The 26,815-nt window shown below is 39.8% G+C and overlaps 2 protein-coding genes across 6 annotated transcripts in view; one reads left to right on the forward strand and one right to left on the reverse strand.

Moving 5' to 3' along the window:
• The window catches only part of macrod1 (mono-ADP ribosylhydrolase 1), a 317,841-nt gene that overhangs the window by 66,364 nt on the left and 224,662 nt on the right, over positions 1–26,815 (forward strand). The window lies entirely within an intron of this gene.
• The window catches only part of flrt1b (fibronectin leucine rich transmembrane protein 1b), a 101,988-nt gene continuing 92,433 nt past the window's right edge, over positions 17,261–26,815 (reverse strand). For all 3 annotated transcript variants that reach the window (XM_057851200.1, XM_057851198.1, XM_057851199.1), the window contains exon 3: positions 17,261–21,906. In XM_057851200.1, the coding sequence (XP_057707183.1) occupies positions 19,690–21,891 (2,202 nt within the window). In that variant the 5' untranslated portion in view covers positions 21,892–21,906 and the 3' untranslated portion in view covers positions 17,261–19,689. The remainder of the gene's footprint in view (positions 21,907–26,815) is intronic.

Here is a 26,815-nt window from a genome sequence, read left to right on the forward strand (position 1 = left end):
ATCACATCTATTTTATAAAATGTAAAATAGGCAAATTAGATGAGAGCACTTAAATTTGCCCTACTCATTCTTTTGGAAATCTGATAATTCAGTTTAGCGCATCATGTGACTCACTGCTTTCTTCTTCGACTATGCTAAAAAGGTCGTAACATACTTGTTATGGATTGTCATGGATACTTGTTAATGTATACTTGTTCTGGAATATAGGGCCACGCATAATAAATATTTGACATGCTATATTTATAAAAGAAATGTTACAACAGTTATGAGACAGCAATGATATATATAAGTAATACCCCCAAAATTATAGTGAATTATATCTAATGTATACAGTATATATATATTTACAGTGGGGCACATAAGTATTTAGTCAACCACCAATTGTGCAAGTTCTCCTACTTGAAAAGATTAGAGCGACCATGAGAGACAGAATGTGGAAAAAAAAAACAGAAAATCACATTGTTTGATTTTTAAAGAATTTATTTGCAAATCATGGTGGAAAATAAGTATTTGGTCAATACCAAAACTTCATCTCAATACTTTGTTATGTACCCTTTGTTGGCAATAACGAAGGCCAAACATTTTCTGTAACTGTTCACTCTTCGCTTGGTGTAAAGAAATCAACTGTGGGAGCAATTTTTAGAAAATGGAAGACATACAAGACCACTGATTATCTGTCTCGATCTGGGGCTCACCCTGTGGTGTCAAAATGATAACAAGAACGGTGAGCAAAAATCCCAGAACCACACAGGGGGACCTAGTGAATGACCTACAGAGAGCTGGGACCACAGTAACAAAGGCTAAATCAGTAACACAATGCGCCGCCAGGGACTCAAATCCTGCACGGCCAGACGTGTCCCCCTGCTGAAGCCAGTACACGTCCAGGCCCGTCTGCGGTTTGCTAAAGAGCATTTGGATGATCCAGAAGAGGAATGGGAGAATGTTTTATGGTCAGATGAAACCAAAATAGAACTTTTTGATAGAAACACAAGTTCTCGTGTTTGGAGGAGAAAGAATACTCAATTGCACCATACCCACTGTGAAGCATGGGGGTGGAAACATCATGCTTTGGGGCTGTTTTTCTGCAAAGGGACCAGGACGACTGATCTGTGTAAAGGAAAGAATGAATGGGGCCATGTATCGAGAGATTTTGAGTGAAAATCTCCTTCCATCAGCAAGGGCATTGAAGATGAGACGTGGCTGGGTCTTTCAGCATGACAATGATCCCAAACACACAGCCAGGGCAACAAAGGAGTGGCTTCGTAAGAAGCATTTTAAGGTCCTGGAGTGGCCCAGATCTCAACCCCATAGAAAATCTGTGGAGGGAGTTGAAAGTCCGCGTTGTCCAACGACAGCCCCAAAACATCGCTGCTCTAGAGGAGATCTGCATGGAGGAATGGACCAAAATACCAGCAACAGTGTGTGAAAAGCTTGTGAAGAGTTACAGAAAACGTTTGGCCTCCGTTATTGCCAAAAAAGGGTACATAACAAAGTATTGAGATGAACTTTTGGTATTGACCAAATACTTATTTTCCACCATAATTTGCAAATAAATTCCTTAAAATCAAACAATGTTCCCCCCCCCACCCCCCCATTCTGTCTCTCATGGTTGAGGTTTACCAATGTTGACAATAATAGGCCTCTCTACTATTTTCAAGTTGGAGAACTTGCACAATTAGAGGTTGACTAAATACTTATTTGCCCCACTGTAAATATATATATATATATATATATATATATATATATATATATATATATATATATATATATATATATATATATATATATATAAAATTTATGTACATGCATATTATTTACCGTAATTTCCTGAATATAGGGCGCACCTGTGTGTAATGCGCACCCCAAATTTACTTGTAAAATCTAGGGAAAATTATTGTACTCATTTATAACGCACACCGTAATTTTAGCACCAATAAATAGAAGAATACAAGAAAATTGAGCTCGTGTACTGATACAGAAATGTCATTTTACTGACTGGTGAAACACAGCACAAGCATAGCACATTGGCATAAACTGACAATATTTACGGTAATAATATGATTTGACAACTTTTCCAACTTACCAGAATCTAGGAGAAAACAAAGCAGATGTGACTTTTCTGTTAAAGGCTGCTGTATAACTTGCTCGTTTCATCATGATGAATAAATGTTTCTTCCATAGATTGATACGATGTGAGAGCTCATCACTGTCAACACGACAGTAACAATAGGAAGTATTGTTATTTGGGTTTGAGTTTCCCGAGGGACAGATATAGTTGACGGACACAGGAAGTCTGTGTGCATACGTTTGTTATGGTCCGAGTTGCTGAGCTGCAATAAACGTTGACTCAAATGAGTTAAAGAAACTAAATTCTGTGCTTTATGAAGAGTGAGAAAAGCAGAATTTAACACAGACAAAATCATTCGGCCGATTAGAGTGAAGTATTACCGAAACAAAATGGTGACGTCACGTACCGTAATGGTCGGCAACGGGTCGCTGCATACGTTTCTTTAACACAACGTGGCCGTGTCAATAAAAAAAAATCTGTTTATACTGTATATTTATTTCTGCCTCCATCCATGTACCCGTTTATAATGCGCACCATGATTTTACAAGTTGATTATGGGAAAAAAAAGTGTGCGTTATATTTGGGAAATTACGGTAATTTATTTGAGATTCCCATAAATGGCATTGCACTCCAGATGAATTGGGTATTTAAAAAAAAAAAAAAAAAAAATCCTCCGATTCTGGAATGATCCATGACAGCAATAATTCAATTTGGGAGGTCACGATTGTATACTAAGCACAAAATCTTTTTTTTTTTCCCTCTGTTTCCTTTATCTGTGATGGGAATAGAGATAAGATGGTTGATCTGCTAATATTATTGATAACTGGGTTTATGTTGCTGATGCTAATAGATGACAAAGTGCATCATCATTTTTTATGATTTTCAATGGTGTAAATTTAGTAAAAGGCAGTGTTGTCACAGATTACTTGAAAAAGTAATTTAGTTACTGATTACTGATTACGCCTCAAAAAAGTAATTTAGTTACTTTACTGATAACTTCATTATCAAAGTAACTAAGTTACTTTAAAAGTAATCTATCAGTTACTTTTTACCCATTTTTCTCCCTTTGCCGCCTCAACATAAGAATGACAACAGAAAAATGTCATCACATGTAATTGACTTTCCGATGATTGAATTTAAAGGGGAATATCAGAATTTCGCGCTAGCTTAGCCACTCCGGAGCCCTGAAACTAAGAAATATCTGACAAACTGCTTGGAATTTGTTGAAATCAACTCCACCGACCGATTAAACCCCGCTAACTCTAAGATTAAGCCTAATGTCAAAACTTCTGAATTTCGGGTTATGGTTAACAGCATATCGGTGCCAATGTAAAACAATGCAAACTGACGGCACAATAATCAACAACACACAAGTGGATTGTACAGTGCAATAAACACAACGGTGATGGCGGATGCGCGTGCAGTCGTGCACATTAACAACCCGGAAGTACTCCTCTCGACACACACGCGGTCAATTTGGCCTCAAAACGTGGCGGCAACTAAGCACTTCACACTCAGTCGGACTTACAACACATCCCACAGATGCTAAACGAACACATCACCTCACGGCATGAATGTGCAACACGCATAGGATGTAAACAAAGCTTGGAGCGATGACTGCCCGTCGTTGCTACGGCAAAGCTACGAAACGGCCGCGCATGCAGGGGGTCCAACATTTTGCTGATACCCTCCAGATTGAAGGAAAAATACTCACCTTCATTCATGGATATCCACAGATCAACATTCCCTCGCAACGTCTCAATAATTTCTACCCGCCTCAGTCCCAAGACAAGTGACGCGAGACCAAAACAGGAAATAGCTAAGAGGCTGTCATGGAAACACGTACCGGGAACCTTTTATTTTAGCATTTTCTATTCAAAATGCTCTTCGTACATGACTACAATATTCTTCATTCTACATACGTTATGAGGCAATGAAAAAATAGTAACGCAGAGACACTAAGGAAACTAACTTTAATCAGATTACTGGTGCAGAAAAATGAACGCGTTAGATTACTCGTTACTGAAAAAAGTAATCAGATTACAGTAACGCGTTACTAACTAACGCGTTACTGACACTGGTAAAAGGTAATGCAGAAGACACTAAAAGTTCAGAAAAAATATTGCTGAAAAGGTGTATGACCACTGCTTTACAATAATATACCCCCTATTCCAGTAAATAGATGGATAAATGATGAAAATGGAATAAGAGCATTTTCTGTGCTTGATTTACGCTTCGGGAATGTATTTTTCACTTCATTGTCAGTTGGAATGAAGAAAAGTTCAACTGGTTCTTTCAACTGGTAAATTTGATAAGGGTTGACTGTAGAACGGATAAACATAATTTGTTTCTTTCAGTGGGAATAATTAGTTAAAAATTTGAATAAATACAGTGACTTTAGTGGTTCCCACTGAAATCTCTAGATTATTTAGCCACATTTCTCTCTCGCATCCGTGTATTTAAATTCAAATGAATGACCTAAAAAGTGATGTACCTCAATCTGAGAATCCCACTTGGATCCCATTTTTCACAGTGGAAAGATAAAACCCAACAGATAAGTACTTGAATCAACGAGCAAGCGTCTTTTAGTTGCGTCGAATATGAGCATAATTTAGCTGGGAGGCCTGACACTAGATAATGGACTGCAACAATGACATATCTCCATTATGATCTCAGGTTATTGTGCTGAAGAGCACAAGCAGCTCTGACAACACAAAGCAAGAATTGCACTTATCCTGGCTTTTGCATTTAAAAGCAACTGAATAAGACTACAGTTTGCATATAGAATCTTCAAAAGATGCAATATTGATCTTTCTATATCTCAGTGGCACCTCTCGAGAGGAAGATTGCTTTAATTTAAAACCATTTTATGGCAAATGATCATGTTGTCATGGATACCTATAGCTCACCTGGGTCCTCAACCTTTTGATGAAAAGGCTGTAGTGTCCCTGCCTGCTAAAATGAGTCTGCACCCTACTGATAAATGTACAAAAATACTTCATGAGCACAAGAAATTGCAACTTTATTTTTCTAATTCATGATTTTTTTTGTCCGGGCTTAAATTAATAAGCAATAAAAAAATGCTCGAAAGGCAAACAAGAAATCTGAATAAAACGTATAGCATTGGTAGTGCGTACGGTATGTGGACCATAAACATGAGCATGTTGAGAGCACACGTGGCACCCGACGCTGCCGAAACCATTAACACCTTGGCCTTGCTGTTAAAAAGACTCCATCCTCTCCAGGGGTTTTAAAGGCCATTCCCCCCTATTCCTGCCACATGACCTTCTACATGGCCGCCATAGAAATCCAAGTGCAGCTTCACGGTCCATTAACCCCAAAGCAAGCAAACAACATTCACTGAAAAGGAGAGTGGTGGAACATTGTTAGACCTCCATCGCTCAAGGTGTAGCATTGGTGATGTTTTTGCAGAGTTTCCGGCATCATTAACGATGGCCGCTGCCGCCATCCTCACATTCTTGCAATCTGTTTTCGCCTCTGCCATCTGGGGAAGTGGTGCACGAGCATCTGTGCTAAATCCAGCAGAATGCTAAACACCCGTCGACTCACAAAGGGAATCAAGATAGTTAACAGAAGGCGTTCCTCCCACCCTTGTGCTCGCCACCCACGTACCATCTGAACCTTCTCCATCGGTGCAGGTCACTTTGGGCTCTGCACTTTGAAATGTGAACATCCTTTTTAGAATAAGGATATTTTATTGAATTATTGCTTATTTCAGGTGGGAGGAACATAACTTGCCTTTGCCCCTGCTTTTGATTGTGTTTACCAGTAGTTTAGTATGAACTGAGCTCTCTATTTTCACAAGTCAAACAAGTCATGATTCCCAGGCACTGTACCATGAAAGATCATGAGGTGCGCTGCAGGAAATGATCTGATTTCACTAAAATGGTGTGAAAAACGTTTTTTTAAACGACAAATAATTAGGGGTGTAACAGTACACATAAGTCACGGTTCGGTATGTAACTCGATTAAGGGAGTCCAATAAATCGATTATTAGATGCAGTGCGATTTAACATGTGACGATTTGATTACGATTTATACAGGTTAAAAAAAGATGATTTTCCCTAATAACTCTGTGACAGCCGCTTGTAGCGGAACAAAATTCAAGACACGTCTGCTGCCCGTACTTTAACGGACGCACGCACAGCGTTATGATGGATGCTGCCGGTTACTGAGCGAGAAATTTACTCCTTTTCAAAAGACTGGAAAATAAATTGTGTTTGAGACAGGCAGGTACCCTGCGGTCGTGCTTCGTTGTTCCTTGTCTTTCAAATGTCCAGCAGTAGGTTCAAGTCATGTTAATTGGAAAAAGTCCCTAGTGTTTTGCTTAGTCCCGTGTCCGTCTATCAGAGGTGAGTGCGAGAACCCTCTTGTGCTGTGTAGCCTTTATTGTTGTTGTTTTTGAGATGTTACTAGTTAGCGCCGAGCGCTATGCTAATTAACGAATTTGTTAACATATCTTTCCAAGTTGTGCGTTGTTTGGTGGTGTACATAAGTTACTCCAGATGCAGAATATTTAAAACCAGGATTAAGTACAGGGGTAAGGCTACAAACTTGTGAAATAGTACAGAAATCTGTGGAAACAAAGTATATTGCTTAAAAGAAGTCTTATTTCTTAAGACATTTTGTTTTTTTCAAGAAAATGTGGAATTCATTCCACCAGTGTAAATTTTATTATATTGTTGAGAGAAATAAGTAATGCCTTTGAAACGGCTAATGTTTTTCTTTTACAATTAATGGTTGACTAAATACTTATTTGCCCCACTGTACACTCCCATATAATAAATATTTTTTATTGGCTAAAATAAAAAGTGCATATTGTTCTAAAACTGAAAAAGCACCTCTTGAAATAGTGCAAAAATAAACTCTTTTTTTCAATAACTTCAGCCTAGGGCTAAAGCAAAATAAACATTTCCTATTTGAAAATATAAAATAAATACACTTTCAAAAGTGTTAGTAATAGTGCATTTGATAGTTCCCACTCTCTATATTCGCCATAACTTTCTCAGTAGTAATCAATGATGCTTTGTCTGTTTTGGTTTGTCTTTTTTTCCCTCTAATATTGATTCTTGGTTCAGGCACATTACCTCTCCCGCCACATGGATTGGAGAAGGACCGACACGTTTCTTTTTTTTTTAAACCCCAAACGTATTTGTTGTCTGACTGCGTGCACCAAACCGTCATGCCCGTACCGTGACAGTACGGACGAATACAAATACAGTTACTCTTACAAATAATGTTTTTGTCAGCAACTTACAGTGACTATTATAACTTTTTGATTCTACTAGAAAGCAGTTCATATGTGTGGCCAACAAAAATGACAACGTCATTAGACAGAGGGAGAGTTTTTATTTTTGCAGCACTTGTATTGTCCAGCATGACTAACACCATGTTTAATGGTGCATGCAGTATCAGCTCCATAGCTATATATGTGTTTTATTTGTACTGAGCTATTTGGTATGCCACCTTATGTAATGCTAACAGTGGTCGCTGGTTTACTGATATAACACTGACAAATTGGGACAATTGTTGACGTTATTCGGATCGTTTTCGCTGAAAAAAAAAAAAAATCAAGTGGCTTATCAATGTGATTGTGGTTAAAGGGATCTATGGAGAGAAAAGCTTGTAGTTCCTAAAAGATCAAAGTTATTATGAGTTAAAATATTTTCATCTTGAAAACTCTATTGATGTTTTCATTTTTATACAATTTGTAAAATTAGTTTAACTAGTACGTTGCCCTTGTTGTTGAGGTTGCAGGGCGATGACGTCACATGGTTACGCTGCCGGGCTTCTGGAGTATGACTCGAGCGACATAATCATGTCATCTGTTCAACCCTTTCATTTTGAACCCGAGATGAACATTAATGAGCATGACAGCACTGACGATATTTCACAGAATGAGCAGCAAAAGCAAAAATGAACAGGAAAGATGGGAGGAGACGAAATGAGAATAGGAAAAAAGAAATGGTGTTCTGCTAAAATTGTGCTACACTTAGGCCTGTCGCGATAACAAATTTTAGTGTGCGATAATTATTCTCATAAATTATTGCGATATGCGATATTATTGCGCCCCCCCCCCCCAATTTTTTAAACCAATTTACAATAACACAGTATATATTAATAGATGAAGTACACCCATTTAAACGCGATATTTACTCTTAAATTCAAATCTACTTTTTAAGAAATCACAACTAAAAACAATAGACCATACCTCTTAAGTAAAAAACAACAATATTTATACCGCACAGAAACACAGAATAAATAAAATGTGTTTAAAAAAAAAAAAAATGCACTTAACAACTTCAGCATTTAGAATTTTTTTTCCCGTCATAGCTTCTGCAATGGTGTTCCATAGGGATGCAATGATACAGTTAAGTCATGGTTCGGTACGAATTTTGATACGAGGGACATGATTTTCGATCCGATTCAATACATTTAATGCTCTGTAAAAAAACAAAAAACAATTGTATTTTTTTTTTTTTTTTTTTTTGCTAACGAGCAAAAATTAAATTGCCATCATATAAACATGCATTTTAGTGCATAATATTTATGTGCTTACTTCTTACTGATATGAAAAAAATTTGCATAAAAGTGCTGAGAACAATCTTTACTGTTTGTAAAGTGAGGCAGGGCACACCGTTGATTGCTACAGCTCTCTTAGTAGCTAGGTTTACTACATGAGCAAGACATCCTATTTATGGTCCGAATCCATTTGCGTCACGTACTGAATTAACAATACTTGCAACATTATCTATAGGCACTGGTATGGATTGATTTGGCCTTCTTAATCTCATGTGACAAATGACAGTTTAGAATTCATCGATGTAGTATATGGACTACATGTCCCATAATCACTCTGGGCTCACGTAGCCAATGGCATGGGAAGTAGCACATCTAGTTTGCCATTTCATGATATCTAGTGTGTGCGCGCATTAAAAAAGTTAGCAAGCGTCGCTGAAGTCACGTCTGCTCATAACTACACAACACCAGCATATGAGGGCTTTCATATACAGGACGAGTTTGAAGCACAGCGCTCTTACCGGTAATTTCATTCAGCTGTTCTTTGTCAAAGTGAGGTTATTCGTAGCAGCCAAGTCGGTAACAATGTTTTGGCGGACTTAATTGTAAATATCCAGCGTTGTGCCGAAAAATAGCCGCCCCGCGTGAAATGTCACTCCTGACGGGAGCGCCCGCACGTCAACAACACCGGTGTTCTGCCAAAATATCCTACATCGGCGAAACGACTACATTAGTCGAATTTGAGACCTAAAGTACTACCGTGCGCTCTAAACTTGTTTTGTTTAGATGCATACAGGAATAAGGTACTAAAAAAATGCCTGCAGAAAATACTTAAATGTAGTTATATCAAATAAGGACGGTTTAAACACGCTACGTGACTAATGTGGTCAACTGCTTCAAAGCTAACACAAAAAAACACAATGGTTAAAAGTATGAGAGGGTAATACATGCAAAAAGTATCTTTGAGGCTGTGAAAAGGTTCTAAATAACTAAATAAAAACAAAAATAGTGAGTAATCGCCGCCTCTAACAGATGTGCGCATGCGTGTGAATGCATGCGCAAGCGCCCTGAGCATTGTGTAGACGTTTCGCCGCGTAGTAAGGAATGGCCGAACACCGGCGCGCCATAGATGGTCCACAGTCACTCTGGAGCACTGACGCGGCCGGTATACGTTGAACAATAGGATATAATGGGAACAATTGGCTCTGGCGCTAGTTTTTGGCGGACCTGGAACGAAGATGCATTTTGCGCAGTTGGTAACGAACTTTTAACAGCACGTCTGCCGCACGCGCACACACACGTGCACGCGAGGCGATAAATCGCAGCGGAAAAGTTATCGCCTCCATTTTTATATATCGCGCGATAAATGGAATTATTGCATATTGCGACAGGCTTAGCTACACTGTTGAAACGTACGGCAAGAGGCGAATTTGACACCCAAAGTACTACCGTGCGCTTTCAGCTTGTTTTGTTTAGATGCATACAGACAGAACATACTGCAGATGCCTTAAGAAAATACTTAAAACGTAGTAATATCAAATAAGGGTGGTTTAGATATGTTACGTGACTAATGTAACATACTGTGTGTGCTTCAAAGCTACTACAAGAAAATACAATGCTGTAAAAGTATGAGAGGGAGCACATGCAAAAATTATTTTGTGGCAAAGAAAAGGTAATAAAGGAATCAATAAAAACACAAATAGTAAGTACTCGCCGCTTTTGCCCGATGTGCTCATGTTTTGGACGTCTCGCCGTGTAGAAGGAATTGGAGTAACCCGGTAGTGTTCGTCTAGTGACAGTGACAAACTACGTCATCACCCCGAGCCTCAATGGCGTACCGCAAGCAACACGTCACTTCCGCTCATTAATATTCATGACATGCTAAGTAGGGACAAGCCACCGTTTGTCCCTAATAGGAAATGAATGGAATTGGTGTACAAAGGAGATGTTTACAGAGCTATACCTACCAATTTTCTCCGAAAATGATGTGCCTGGTGCCAAATTGACTGGCAACGATGTAGAAGAACATAAAAATGTTCAGTTAAAGAGATGGCTTTAGTGTCGAAGGTGGAAAAAGACGAAAAAAAAAACGAGCCGACCTAAGCATAGCTTTAGCTTTTTCATTGACGCGACTGACAATGACATTCTCCTGTTTCAACAAGCTATCCTTTACCATCAGCCCTGTCTTTCTTATATATCCTCTGGTTGTCCTACGTCTCTTACCGTTCTTGGGGGTAATTTAGTTAGCTTTGTGTAGCGATTGCAAATGCTACTCAGTGGCAGCCAAGGAACACTTTTAATTTTTTCATTGATAATACATCTTAATCCTATAATTTATTTACACTTCCCCCATACTAAAGTTTTTTTTTTTTTTTTTTATATACCGGATATTTCTGGACTATAAGGCGCACCTGACTATTAAGCCGGCAGCCACCAAATTTGACATGAAACGGCATTTGTTCATAGATAAACCGCACTGGACTATAAGCCACAGTTGTCCTCATTGTATTATGGGATATTTACACCGAAAGATATTAACTGGTAACACTTCCTTTGACAATGGCATCATAAGACTGTCATGAAACCAAATAAACCACCATTAAGCTTTGAACCAATTTGGTGCAAAGCCTTATTGTTCTAAAAATCTTTATTTGGCCATCACTGCTCCCTTGGGGGAGACAGTCAACCTCTGCTGCCACCTGCTCTCAACACTGTTGTCATCCAACATTCCTCCTAGCATGCATTGCGGCGCTACAGATGTAAAAACAATCAAAATTCATGTTCTGTGCTAATTATTTCTTCAATTACTCTTCCAGTTGTTTCATTAATTGCTAGTTATGGTATTTGGTAACTTTTTCTTGGATAGTGGTGCCATAATACTGTCATAATTATTACATGACACTGTCATAGGCAGCCAGCAAATTATCTCACTTTTGAATGGATGTGAAAGATTTGAGCTGGACATAAATAGAGTTAGTGACATAATATGCAACATGACACATTTTGACATCTGTCATAATAATTCAGTAATGCCCATGATAATGTTGTGTCATGTCATAATTATGACGTTCTTATGACAGTCAAATGATGCCGCTGTCAAACAAAGTGTTACCTATTAACCCAAATAAATCATCAAATAAGCCCCACTGGACTATAAGCCGCAGGATTCAAAATGAGGGAAAAAAGTAGCGGCTTATAGTCCGAAAATTAGGGTATATAACAGAAACTGTAACAGTGGCAGTCAGATACCATTGTAATTCTTTTCAGGTCATTCATTGTCAGAGAGAAGCAGTACGGCACAACGTTACGCTAAAAAATAAGTTAAAAAGATAAAATTGGCTTACCTCTTTGTCCTCTGAAAGACCATGCCAACCCAACATAATATTTACGGCATATGAAACGTGAATGGCTTCGCCGAGCTGGTGTTAAAGTCCGCGCAAGTTGATTCGGTCTTCACATTTTTTCCTCCCGAGTTTTTGGTTTCCGGAAACGTATGAAGAAAACATCCTTCATGTGTCGTAATGTCTGGAGTCGTTTCTACAAGTTCCAAAAAAGCAATGCGTGATCGGCATGTTCGTTTTTGAAAGATTACCGGAGAAAAGTAGCACTAATTACGTTGGGTCTATGCGAGGGCGGGTCTATAATGTCCCACTTCGGCTTTACTTCCGCTTTACGATGCGACATCACGGTCTAAAAATAGCCTGCGTGCGGTACGCCATTGTGCGCATAAAACATGGTGCTCTCTCTAGGTCAAAACATGTTCTAAATATTATAGATTTTTAAATCAATGGCAATATTTTATGTGTTTCTGATAACACATTTTAGCAAAAGAGAACCATTGTGGCTTATTAGAGCCTCTAAGTCTTAAGTCAGAGGTTCCCCTTATGTGACAATTGATTTGGCTTCATGCTGTCCACTGCCAACATTTTTAGACACAGTAAACATATTGGCCTTTACTAGTCTCCCACTAAATCAAAAGTGAAGCCAAATGCAAGATACGCTTCATCATATTTCCTCCTCTTAGCTTTCGGGAGAAGTCTCCGGCATGCCTGTCAAATATTTTTTCATGGTGTCGCTGACGGGTATGTTCAATGCACTTCATATCTCTTGCTCTTTTCTATATGCTCTTGTTTAGTGCAAAAATACCCGCACACAGTCTATAAATGAAAGCCCCACTGCTACAGTGGATGTGCAATTACATTTTATTCTAGTACATCAGAAACTTTGTTCCCACGTCACTTACACCTCCCCCCCCCGGCATTGCGCCCCCTTTGGAGGTCACCCCACTATTTGAGAAGGACTGTTATAGTCCAAACAAAAAAGGGAGATTGTTGTCATATTGACTGAACTTACCATAAAATCCTGCAGCTTCTTCAACATCGCTTTCTGCCTCTCTGCAGCTTCCCTCGCCATTTTTTTGGTTGTATTTTTTTATGTTTGGGGGACTTCCACTTCTTGGTAATGTCACAATTGCGCCATATTTTTTCCACTTGAGGATGACTATCCTTGTTCATTACCTTACCAGAAAACCCTGCAGCTTTTTCAAGTTTATTTTCTGCCTCTCTACAGCTTCTCTCGCCAGTTTTCGGCAGTATTTTTTTCTGTTTGGGGGACTTCCATTTCTCGTTAATGTCACAGTTGTGCCAATTTTTTTTCACTTCAGGATGACTATCCTTCTGCATTGGTACATTGCAGGGATGTCACATGTTTTTGCATGCGAGTCCGAGTTACCTGATTTTGAAGATCTGCAGTTACCAAGTCCTGATTTGATACTTTGCAAATGTATTAATAAGAAAAAAAAGCACACCCAAATGTCTTTTTTGAACTAAGCTAAAGCTAAGCAAAGCCCAACATTTTAGCCTTATGAAAGGGGTCTTCATACAGCAGTGCTTTCAATGAAGCAAACAGTTTGCTGGAGACATGTCAACCAACCACATGGATTACTGGAACCATGTCCTAGGGTCTGATGACACGTGCCGGCTTTCTTGTGTACCGTCTTCAGAAGAGGCTTCCTCCTGGAGTGACAGCCATGCACACCAATTTGATGTAGAGTGCAGCGTATGGTCTGAGCACTAACAGGCTGACCCCCCACCTCTTCAATCTCTGCAGCAATGTTGTCAGCACTCCTGTAACGACTCACATGACATTTTGGAGGGAAAATGACAAGCAGTACTCAATTTGGACATTTAGGGATGTATGTAGTTTCTAAGGGGTGTACTCACTGTTGTTGCCAGGGGTTTGGATATTATTGGCTATATTTTGAGTTATTTTGAGGGGAAACTAAATTAACTCTATTATATAAGCTGCACACAGACTATTTTTCATAGTGTCAAAGTGTCATTTTGTCAGTGTTGTCCCATGAAAGATATACTTAAATATCTGCAGAAATCCCAGGGGTGTACTCACTTTTGTGATACACTATAAATATACCCATATGCATATATATCCTTATGCCTCTAGATTATTTTTGTTGCTTGTAAATCGTAACTAATTCACTACCATTGGCAGTTATACGCATCAAATTGATTTCAACAACTGGGAAGGTTGGCATTGAGTGGTCAAATTGGTCTGGACGTCTGTCGCTGTCAATGGTAGCCAATGAGTCATACCTCAAAATAAGAATAAATCAATGCATTTTAAAAACCCGATCTTTTACACCGGATTCCGATCCTCTGAAAATGACATGATTGGGCTTGATTTCCATTCACGTGATCGGAAAATGGACTGTCAGGGAAATTCAACTTTGAACTCCAAGACAAGTGTTACCTCGATAGCTCGATTAGAGAAATGAATACGACCCCAACCATGGATTGCTTTGCTTCGAAGGCTTTATGAACAAGCACTCTCGGGTACAATATGATTTGATTCAGCCAGGAGCTGTCATCACCCAGAGTACAAAGAAGTACAATAGAGGCTGGACATTTATACTGTTGAAAGGGAGATGCCGAAGCCCATCGTGAAATGAAACTTACTAAGAAACGAAACTCATCATCTCACAAACCTGGGTATTTTTCCATACAAAAACATCTTTGAGCTGAGACCTTGAACACCGGCTCTGGCTAGAAAGATAATGAGCTCTGCCTGATAAGCCACAGTCCTCCATTGTATTCATTCAGGACACACAGGAACATAACAGTCCATATTTGTTCATATTGTGATACAGTCTACGAAAATCAAGGCTATGAGGAGGCACACTCAAACAGATTAATATCACAATGATGCTCTATGCTACAATGTTCTCATGCAAGCATACCAAAAGCATACAAAATATAATTTATAATGGTTGTGTTTTAAGCATGAATAAAACTCTCTCACAGGGACATCCATAGTATACTGTATTTAATAATTGGAAATTCTTTCGTATACTTCTCCTGATTGATATTTTTGACTAGAGATAAAATGATTATCGGCGCAGGTATTTGGAAATTTGACGTATATCGGTAGCTGCCTTTTTTTTTTTTCTTTTTTTAAACTGACCAGCCGATAAGAAAAATTTAAAACTGGGTTATTTTGGCTCAGATGCAGCTATGGCCCTTTTCCTCCTCTGATTGGTTAAATTGTAATGGTAAATGGTATTGCTCCTTTCCACCTTTTTAAGGCCCTCAAAGCGCTTCACACTATATGCTCGTCTACCCTCTGATGACGCAGCACCAGGAGCATCGTGGGGTTTCGTATCTGGCTCAAGCATACCTTGATGAGATCATCAGGGTGGGGAATCGAACCCGCAACCTCTGTCTTGGGGAATGACCACTCTACCACTGAACCGCGCCACTTCCAAGCGGCAAATGCATTCAATAAACATGCTTTAGGCATTTCACCGAAGTTCGGTGTTTGCATTATTTAAATTTTTAACGCCAATTTTTACACTTTTATTGCAAATGAATATCTGCTCCGAAAATCGGTTATTGGCCCCTCTAGCTACTAATTACCGGTATCGTTCCTGAAAACCCCATCTCGGTCGATGTCTAGTTTTGAACAATGAGATCCCATTTATGCTGTTTGAGCTCTCTGTAGATATTGCCTTATGTTTGGAAGATGTGACTACTACTCAAGTTAATGTCCATCAGACTACAAACATGCACAACATTTCCCATTCAGAGACACGCCGATCATAAGTACTTCAACTTGATGCACTCATATGTCCCCTCTATCGATCCATTCAACAGGCAAGCATTAGCACTCACTTGAATGCGATCGAGCGTTTTCAGTCAGGAGCGTAAATGCATCTGAACAGATGCACACTTGCAACTTTCTGGTGTGCTTCGACACGCAAATGTGTCATCACCAAGATGGATATGTCTGCTGATTCTTTTGCGGTTCTCTTCCAAACTAAATACCGCAATGTCTCCCGTAAAACATTCATCCAATGTGAAATTTAATGAGGTATTCTCTGTCTCAGCACAAATCCTACTAATAATCTTGGCCTTTAATTTTTTTTAGTCATCCAAGTGATGCAAGCATTGGGCCTTTTATTTTATTTTTCATGCCACTCGTCCCAAACGAGTACTTCACACACTCAAAGATTAAGACTCTTGCAACTGCCTTTCTTTATTCAGTCTTTATTCATTCATGTAGAAAAAAAAAGACGACAGACCAATAAGTGGAGTAGAATTTTTCGCCCATTTTTATACATAACGGTGTTTTTGTCATCACATTTGTGGGTGACATTTATTTTTTTCAAGGAATAAGGATTTCTACAGAGTGAAAAGTAGCCTCAGTGCTATTAAAAAGAAACTTCAAAACAATTGTATAGATAAAAAAAATCAAATTAAAACAACACAGTAGCTCTGCTGATATCATTCCTTCTCCAATTTGTAAAGCAGCTGGCTCCCTCCTTGCTCTCTTGCTGTGTATGCTGAAGTGCACAGTGTGGCGGTCAGGCTGTTGTCCCAGTTATTGAAACATTCCCTTGTCTGTATCTCTGCTGCATCAAGGCTACTGACACTGGACAACGAGCCCTACCTAGTTCATCTCAGACAAGATGGCAACTGAAATATCCGCTAACTCGAACTAAATTTTCATCTCAATTCAAGCTATATTTGGCCTAAAAAGTCTGAGAATGTCATTTCATTGTGAGTGCACATGCATCAGAAAATATGAATTATCAAACTTTTCTAAAGATGCCTTGCACAAAGGAGTTCCAAGACTACAAAGAAAATTATTTTATAGATTACTACGAGATTATTCTCTTGTTCCAGTTAGAATTCAAATAATCTTCACTTTTAAAATAGATGTTAGTGATGCCTTTTTCCATGTAGCCTTTAGACTTTATTCCTATATTTATACCTGTTTTTGCTTGCGGCAAATTTAGTGTAAACAGTTCCAATTTACTGTTATTTTCAGTGAAGAACTAATGCTTCTTTCTACACCATTTGTGAAATATTATAATAGTGCTGCAACGATTAATCGATTAACTTGAGTAATTCGATTACAAAAAGGATTCCATTTAAATGTTGCTGCTTTGAGTTCGTTCAATTAAAGTAGCGTTGTAATGGTTTGTTTTGAAAGTGTTTTGCATTTAGTTTTGTTGATTTGGGTGGGTACACTGCCCTCTAGTGGCAACAGGAAATATATAACTCATTTCACATGGCTGAATCCAGCTGCTCCCTGTGAAGTTTTTTTGTTTGAGCTAATGTTTTTGTAGTGCATTCGTAATTTAGTTTATAAGTATATTTAGCTGTTTTTGTGGGAATATGTGTTTGAACCATTTGTTAAGATGATTGTTTAAAAAAAAAAAAAAGTTAGCATTTTATAGCATTTAAGCTAGTGGACTTTTGCTATGTAAGTTAGCCAATTGTTCTTTTGTTGTACTTAGATCCTCATTTATTTATTTATACCGTTTGAGGCTCAGCTCAGGTATTTTAATTTTTTTGTTTTCCTTACTCGATTATTTGAACGTACTAGTTAATTAATGAACTACTCAAATAATTGATAGGTGCAACCTATATTATAACATTCAAAGTGAGCTTTTACTGGCAGCGTTGCCAGACCCTCTCAGTCAAAATGGGTTGGACGCCTCGCGCCGTCAATTGCACCGAAAGATGAGCATTCACAGCTAATGCACCTGGTTAAATGAATTGGACGTCTATGGTAGGCAATGAGTTAAATACTATAGGGGGAAAAAAACAAATTCTTGAGTGTTATTAGGAGCCATAACCAGCATGTATGTCTGTTTTCATTCATTTTTATTTTATAAATTCTGTTTTGAGATTTTATTAATTTATAATGTTATTTATTCATAAAAAATATATTAATCATTTATAATGAAAAAATATAGGATTTTAATGGAGACTAGGCGTCCATATACTTGTAAATCATGTCTCATCACGTTTCATGGAGGCCACACTCGTTTACCAAATTTTAATATTGTGGCTTACATAACCCAAAAAGTGATGTCCACGTATGTAGATGCCAGGTCTATATAGGGGTTATGTTTTATTTTAATTACCCAAAAAAGTCACTTGCCCTATAAAGGATTAATTTGACTTGCACTTTTTTATTCAATTACAGTATAATTAGACTGTAATGCAATATTTTTTTCCACTTACCATACTCTTTTGGAGTCATTGTTATAAATCTAAAAATGCTCTACAATATTTCGTTCTTAGGTTTAAGAGACACAGTTCATTATATCTTTAATGAGTCAGTTTTTGCACGGTGTAATTAGAGCCCAGCAGTTTCACTTTCTACCAGAAAATGATGAGGTTCTAAAACTTTGCTTCCGTTATTTGCACCCGTCTCTTGAGGATAATTGAGGTTACTAAATTAAGAATGTGAGATGCATGAATTGGTTTCTTTCTTATCATTAGTGAAGATAATAGAAATTAGACAGCTGCTATGTTTCCAAAGTGTGATTTTTTTTTTTTTTTCCCTCTTTTCAGAGTGGGAGAAAGAATAATCCTTATATTCATGAGGTTTATTTTACTTTATAATTTTGTGTCCTTAAAAATATCTCGCACATCCATTGTAATCACGTATTAGGAACAAGAGTTAAGTGGTAGTTCGTGGAACTTGACTTTGTGCCGTGCAGAAGTCACATTGATGGGATGGGGTTCTAATGCATGTCACTTTCCTCCGGATGTCTAGTCATGTTTTGATTACACCTACATTATTACAGAGCCTTTTATGCTGTCATTTTCCTAGTATGTACCCCCTCTGCTTCTACTCTGTGTTAAGCCAACACAATTCTTTCCATCTTATTCCTAAAACACCAGCTTTCACTTTGTTCTTCATGTTTGCTCTTTCCATCCAAACATCTATCTATCCATCACAATGACTCTCTCGCCTCCCTTTCTCTCCCCCCGCTCATTAGTCTCCCCATGTGGCGGTTTGTGTCTCATGTCTTTGTCAGAACTGTTATCACTGCTGTCAGCTCCTTTGGCGAGAACAAAGTCGTCCTCTACTCACGGCACCACAAAAGACATGAGAGAAATGAAAGGAAAGAGCCTCGGCTAAAAACAATGAGGCAGGAAGGAGGAACAATTAAATTGGGTGAAGTAATCCAGAGGAAAAGAGGGGGCGCGTGAAACAAGTATTTTCATGTCAACCGCAATTCATTGTCATTTGTGGATTTATAACAACCATCAATTTCTCTCTCTGTCATTCTGTCATCAACACAGCAAAGAGCATACAGTTCGTCGGAAGATACAGGAGCTATCTATATACACATTAATTGCCTTTCCTGCGTATTATAAATATATCTCCTACATCAGCTAGGCCTAGTATATCCACCTCAAATAAGTTACTGTGTATGAAGAACAGCAGTTTTGAAAGACACAGAGATAGCCAAACGAGAAAAATTGAACCATATATAAATAGCACTGAAAGAAGGGCACACTGTAATATGTATTACAGTAGTAGAGTACAGTATAGCAGGACTGTCACTTCTGTCACGCAATAGCAATATCCAGTCAACATGGCTGAAAACAGTCTCTTCTACTTAGCAAACATATCAGACTTGAACCAGCTGAGGCACAAAGGGTACTTTGGAAACCAAGGACAAAATGGCCTGTGGCCAAAGGGTTGTCATCATAGAAATGGCGCCAGGCAATTCAAGGCTCAGGGAGTGCAGCCCTGTGTCATCACGTGTAGGCATAATCTATGTCGGGGATGCCACCCTCTCTGTAGCCGCGGTTGGTACCGTAAGTGACATGATGGTGGCTGGTTTGGCTCAGGATGGTGCCATTGAGGCTGCCGGCTCGGTGGCTGCTGCGGTATGTCCCATTTGCATGGGAAGCAGAGGAGGAAGAAGACGGGAAAATTGTGTGGATGTAGGTGACGTCCTCCAGTTTGGGCTGCAGGGGCTGATGAGCCATGGTAGTCATCTGAAACCCTGCTGGAGGAGCTCTAATCTCTAATATAGAATTGTCTTTCTTGGTGCCCGACTCTACATAATCATCATAATTTTTCCCTCCTCGCCCCCTGGTGTATGAATTTGACTCCCCTGACTTGTAACTTGTTCTCTGTCCATACCAGCAAAAAATACCAAAAATGAGCAGTAGACTTACTAATGCTGTGGCACCCCCAATGATCCCTGCCAGTGGCAAGGCTGATAGCTCAGAGTCTTGTGTGTCCTTATCTGACCCTTCCCCTCTGGAGTTCACCACAGCCTCTCCAGTTTCTATTTGAGCACAGGCTGGAGTAGAATCCTTATTATTAGTTTCAATGCTGCCAGCACGAGCTGTCCCCATGCTCGAGCTCAGAAAGGTCTCCTGTCGTAATGGCAGCAGGCAAATAAGGTAATGCGAGCGCGGCGTGAGTTGTGTAAGATGGTACTGCCTTCTTTCTCCTGGAACAAGAGTCTCTGTGATGGAGCCTAGTGCTGCACTGGTACCCAACCTCAGCCACGAGAGGCGGAATGAGGGTGCCGGTTGCGGGCATAACCAGCTGACCAGAACGCTGTCCGAAGAGAGGGCTTTCACAGTCAGCTCTAGGGCCTCTCCAGATATATGTCCCTCTCCCCCAGCAGGCAGAGGCATGACAAGACCTGGCCGCTTGGCTCGAAGTGTGAATAGGGAACCTTGTGTCGGGACCAACAAAGAGTTAGTGGTGGTGCTGCTGTGGGGAACTGAGACCACAGCTTGCCCATCTCCTCTAACACTATCATCACCTCCTCCGTTCTTTTCTGACGGATTTCCCCCGATACCAGTGGCCGCACCAGGTGGTGGTCCTTCACACTGTTCCATCAGATAGGTAAGGTCTTTAAGGGACTGACCCTTCACTGCCTCAGGTGCCTGGCAGGTCAAACCCCTGACTGTTACAGCAGCCCCCCAGCTATGAAGCCATGCATGGAGCCAACGGAGGCCACAACTGCAGTACCAGGGGTTCCCTCGTAGCAGCAGCAACTCCAAACTATCCGTGTCCTTAAGAAGCCCTCGAGGAAGGCTGGTCAAGTTGTTTCCCGACAGGTCCAGCTTCTGGAGCCGGCGCATTCCGTCCAATGCCCCACGCGGTATGTGAGTCATCCCGTTATCCTGCAAATGGAGCCGAACAAGATGAGCTGAAGGTAGGTTGACAGGAGGAGACTGCAAGGCATTTCTGACAAGTGACAGTTCTGTAAGATTGGCAAGGCGGGAAAAGGTGTCATCCGCAATGCGTGTGTTGGCTAGCAGATTCCCATCCAGGACTAGGCGTCGTAGGGAGGAAAGCCCTCGGAAGGCATGTGTGGGGATAGTGTTGATTCTGTTGTCATCTAATCGCAGCTCCTCCAAGGATGCAGGTAAGCCGGCAGGGATGCTTGACAGGTGGTTCCGGGAGAGAAACAGCAGTCTAAGCCGTGGAGTCCCAGAAAAAGCACGCTCCTGGATGCTAACTGTAGATATAGAATTATCATCCAAATGTAAACGCTCCAGCAGTGGTAACTTGGCCAGAGATGATCGTGGTAACGTTCGTATGTTGTTATCCTGCAAATGGAGCTCACGCAATGAAGGTGGAAGATGTATAGGGAATTCATCCAACTGGTTGGCATATAGGTAAATCACTCGTATAGAAGTGCTGCGCTCGAGCGACGGGGGCAAGCCGGCATTACTCAGTCGGTTGCTCTGCAGGTAGAGGATGGCAGCCGTGAGCGGTAAAGGAGGAATTAGACTGAGTCCTCGGTCATTGCAGTAGACAAAACCCTCATCGCAGCGGCACACTGAGGGACAAACAATTCCTTCATCTCCCTCACCAGTCTCCAAAGCAATTGCGGCTGCTGCCAGTTCCAGTACCTCAGCCAGTAAGGTGAGGCATAGCAGGAGCACGAATAGCCAATCGCGAAGGTCAGCAATACTTTCAGTTGCCATGTTGGTGTCCAGTTCCTGATGAGAAATAGAAATGAGAAAAGAGTTTTAAAACTACTACAAAAACCTTGAACTGAGGAGTGTATGTGCTGTATTATAAAAAGCATTCTGTTCAACATCAATACCTACTTGTATTTTATTTTAAAAAAAAAAATCCCTAATTTCCTTTTTAAACGCAAAGGATGCTAAATAGTGACTAAAAATGCTTGTCATTGTGGAAAAAAAACAGAAAAAGAAAAAACTTCATGCAACATCATCATCAAATGAAATAATTGTTTATCCTTGGAGCTTTTGATCTGACCTCTGTAAACTGTGTGTGCGTTCCCTGTTGGCATTGTTTGAAAGTAGGAAATCATTCTCATGAAACGTAATACACCTTTAGAGTCTGCATAAAATGCCTTTAAAATTTCAGCTGCAATGGGTACAACATAAAAAAGTTTCATATTTTGACCACTGACTTCTGCCCGATTGGAACATTTACAGTTTCAAGGAAAAAAAAAACAAAAAAAAAACAGCATAACCCATGTATTAAATCAGTAAGAAATAGTGCACACTTTGATGTCACACAACAGGGAAAATAAATTCCTCATTAATGTAGGCAGTCTAAAGCAGTATTTTTATTGACAAGGTAATTTTTGTGCTGCTCCACGGCCCAAAAAAAAAAAAAAAATACACATTTGTTTTGGAGGTAGACATGTGCCAATTACCCGTTTCAAGGTGTTCCGTGGTATTAAAGATTTTCCGTCATACCGTCCCTAATGTATTAGCTATTTTTATTGTCCTAAAGATGCATGGAGAAATCCCTCACTTGCAGCTCCAAGGCTCGACCCTCCTCCACCAGTTTTTGCTAAGTGTCAGTGAGTCAGCTGTGCTACACGATGGCTTGAGGATGTGAAACTCCTGAACTTTTTTTCCCCCCATCGAAGAAAACGAAATCGCTGGTATGGGAATACTTGGGCTGCAGAAAAGTTACAGACGGCCACGGCTTAGAGGAGGACGGCCAACCGACATGTAAACAATGTTTGCGGAGGGTGGCTGCCGAGGCAGCAATACTACCTCAAATATGATTTCGCATTTATACAAAATTAAAGTTTAGTAAACACTGAGAGTTAACTCCAGCGTGTTTAGTGTGTCTAGCGGTGGTAAAACGTGTGTTTTTTCTCTCTCTGGCAACTGTCTGTGTTGAGAAAGTGCATGTGTAATGTAAACATGATATGAGTCATACAGACGTGCTTCTTATGGAAAATAATTCAATTATTTTTGTTCTGATGGTAGCAATATTGAGCTGTGGCATTGGGTTTAGGGCTTTAGGCTCAACTAAAGGACAGCATTTATTTTAATTTTATTTCGAATGCTTAGTTATTTTAACTTAAGATTATAGTTATGTTCCAATTTGCTAATGTGTTTTGAAAAATAAAAATCTTGTTCAGTGGAAAAAAAGTTTTTGTGTGTGTGTGTGTGTGTGTGTGTTTTTAATCCAGATATTTCAAAGTAACACATCTTAGAGCTGGAATTGCAATACCATGATACCCTGAAACCATAATATTTTGGCTTAAAGAGAATTATAACACTAAGGGGCTGTGAGATATCAATAAAACCGTTATGTGGCAAGATAAAAAATATTAATAAAGTTAACAAAAATAAATAAATCACATTCATGAGCAAGTATCGAAAATGGATAAAAAATTACGAACATTTCCAAATGTAGCCCGGAAACAGCCGAATGGGGCTGTGACGTCACAGCCAGGAAACAAAAGGTCGAGGCAGGTGCCATCGTTGTTTATCGACGAGAGAGTTGCGTTCGTGTTTTATCAAAAAATCGCTAAAATGGTTCATACCTGTCGTGCTATGTGGTGTACAAATGGCCATTTGTCGCAATGTAGTACCCATGAGTTCCCGAATGCGAGAAAAAGAGCTGGACTGCGCAGACAATGGGTAAAGTTCGTCCTTGCAAAGAGGGCTAATTTTGCAGACCCAGCCTCCGGCACGGTTTTGTGTGGTGTTCATTTTACTCCTGAAAGCTTTTCGAACTATGGAGAAATGAAATCAGGTCTTGCCAAGAAATTGCTGCCGAAAGCAGATGCGGTCCCCGCCATACACGCGCAGCCACCTAAATGTCCCGAGATGAGACCACCCCACCACCCCAGGCAAAGCAAAGGAGGGGAGCAGCCAAGCTCGAAATGGCCAGAGTGAGTACTCTTTTATAATAAAAAAACCTATCATGCATTGGATATAGGACTGGCCACATGTATAAATTATCGCTCGTAAAATATATACAACAAATCCTTTAATCCCACTCATATTTGTGTCTGTTGGCAGAGCGAAAACCTATGATAGCACATAAATGATAATTATTCTATATATTACTTTATTTTCCGGTCACGGTGTAACAGCTTCACAAAAAGAAATGCAAAACAAACCATTCGGTGTTTCCTACACGATCTGTTGCCGGTGTTTCATCAGTGTGATTGCTCCCCTCAATGATCGTTTCATTAGGCTTCATTGGCTTTTGTTTGGGCTCAAATTGATAACCCAAAACACCAAAGAAAGGTTAATAACTCGCCTCGTCACTATTAGAAGAACGTTCATTACATCGGATTCGTCGCTGCAACTAGAAACAAAATTGTCCGCCATCATCGCCGCCATTCAGTACTAAGCACTGAGCCGGGTGTTTCCGAGTTGTGACGTCACACACACAATATGCTACTTTTGGGGATCTCGGGCGCCAGTCGTTTTAGCTTGACAATCGATCTGAATTTCTATCATTTTCTTGGTGTTGCGATGTGTGTAATTACACGAAGTGACATGATATGAATCCAAAAGGCATGCGTTTATGGATAAATGATGGAATATTAGCATTTCCCCAGGTGTTGTAATACTCTTTAAGGTTATCATACTATCAGAATATAATACCGGCACATGCCTATTTGGAGGACATTTTCCATGAATGAAAATCTACAATCTCGAGAGAACGTATAAAGCGTGTTATTTTACCAGTTTTACTCGAGTGAATGTGTTAAGTGTATTGTAAAAACCCAATATACTTCAAGCACATAGTTGAAAACAGTATTTCAAAGTGACTTGAAGTACATTTTTGAGCATGCATGCATTTAAACCAAGTCAAAAAAAAAAAAAAAAAAAAAAAAAGGTTCGTGTTGACCCCTCTATCTCTTGAGACGCTTGATGAAGATGCAATGAACTGTCACTAAATGTAAAGTTTTTCTTCTTACTTCAGTAGAAGAGCTGGGGATTGAATCGTGAAACATACTTTGGAGAGGCTGTCCATTATTATTTGGGTCAGCGCAATCGAGCACAAGACAAATGGGCAATTTAACGCAGAGAGATGTGAGGTGGAGTGATTGGCTGAAGAAGATTACAAGAATCGGGGAAACCAAATGGATGACAGCGATGGAGAAAATTGGACAGTGACAGAGATTAACTGAAATGGAGTGAGTGACATGAAACTAAAATGGCGAAATGATTGGGAGGAGGAAATCCGATTAATTGTAAGCAGTGCTGTTGATAGCTGTGAAGACAACAGACGCAATCACGCCGCTGTGACAGTGCTAAATCAAACCCCACAATGGAATGTTGAATGAATGGAGCAATCCAAATGCAGAATTTCTTCATACTTGAAGAAATGGCCACACAAACTAATGAAGCGACGAGAAAGCACTCGCATACCATTGTCTCAATGAAAGCCAGCATGCATAATGTACATCTAGTCTTAGTTTTTCCATTGTTTGTGTAATGTCTGTGAATTATTTAGGCCTGAAATATCCTGAAATGAAGAAGCGCCTTTGTACAACATGACAGCGGTCCTATATTCTTGTGTGTGTTATGATGTGTGCCAGTGTGCACCAATATACATAACATAAAAATAACAATAATTATCTGCGCTCACTCATTTTTGCTTTGAGTAAACTATTTATAGACTTCAATAACATGCAATGGTGAAAGTTGTCGATTACAGGGCGGCCTAGCCACGTTTGAGTCCCATCCTTTTCTTTTGCCTGAGGCAATATTTTTTCCCTGACATGATTTGACAGCACATTTGATAAACAAATCCTCTCAAGGCAAGTATTTTTTTCTTTTCTTTTTGTGCAAATGTGCCCAAGTGCATGTGCTAGTATACAAACTCCGACTCGCGCGATGCAAACTTGCCCCTTAGCTGCAGTCAAAATCCATGCAAAGCGAACGAGACATGGCAACAATAGAACGGACACAGGGTTGGGTTGGGGGGTTGTTGTGGAGTTGAATGGACGGATGGAAATGAGGAGAGGAGGCAGATGGAGAGCTGCTCTGTCAGTCACATGAGCAGAGGGAGATGCTCTGAATAAAAGTCGGTGAGTGTGAAAACATGGATCAGTCGTCACAGAATTGGACATATCGTCTAATGTTAAATTAACCCTCTGAAGAAGAACGTCCATCCCAATATTTTGTATTTTATAAATGTAAGCATTTTCCTGGGAGAGTTAAATTAGAGCCAGTGCAAGTATTTTTTTCAACTACCCGCACACGCTTGACCAGTAACATTGCGTTTAAATTTTTTTAAAAAAAAATTCATGTATTTATTTTTGCTGGCAAACTCCTTCACGGTTAAATCCACTAGTCGGCAGTAATGTAACGAGCTGGTTTGCCAAGGGAAAATATAACAGAAGGCGGGCAATGTGTGGAGCAGGTTGCAATTGGGGTAATGGGAAAACGTAACAGCACTTGCGAACAAGGGCGAAAAGGACAATAAGGGAGTACCGTATTGGCCCAAATATAAGATGGTGTTTTTTTGCATTGAAATAAGACTGAAAAAGTGGGGGTCGTCTTATTCGCGGTCTAGACATACACATTCACTACGCTAGATGGCGCCAGATATCATTGAAGCGATGTTCTGTCATGACAGATCTCAGCTACTCTGAAGTTTAACCAATTT

Source organism: Corythoichthys intestinalis, chromosome 11 (genome assembly GCF_030265065.1).
Source record: "Corythoichthys intestinalis isolate RoL2023-P3 chromosome 11, ASM3026506v1, whole genome shotgun sequence".
Taxonomy (NCBI): domain Eukaryota; kingdom Metazoa; phylum Chordata; class Actinopteri; order Syngnathiformes; family Syngnathidae; genus Corythoichthys; species Corythoichthys intestinalis.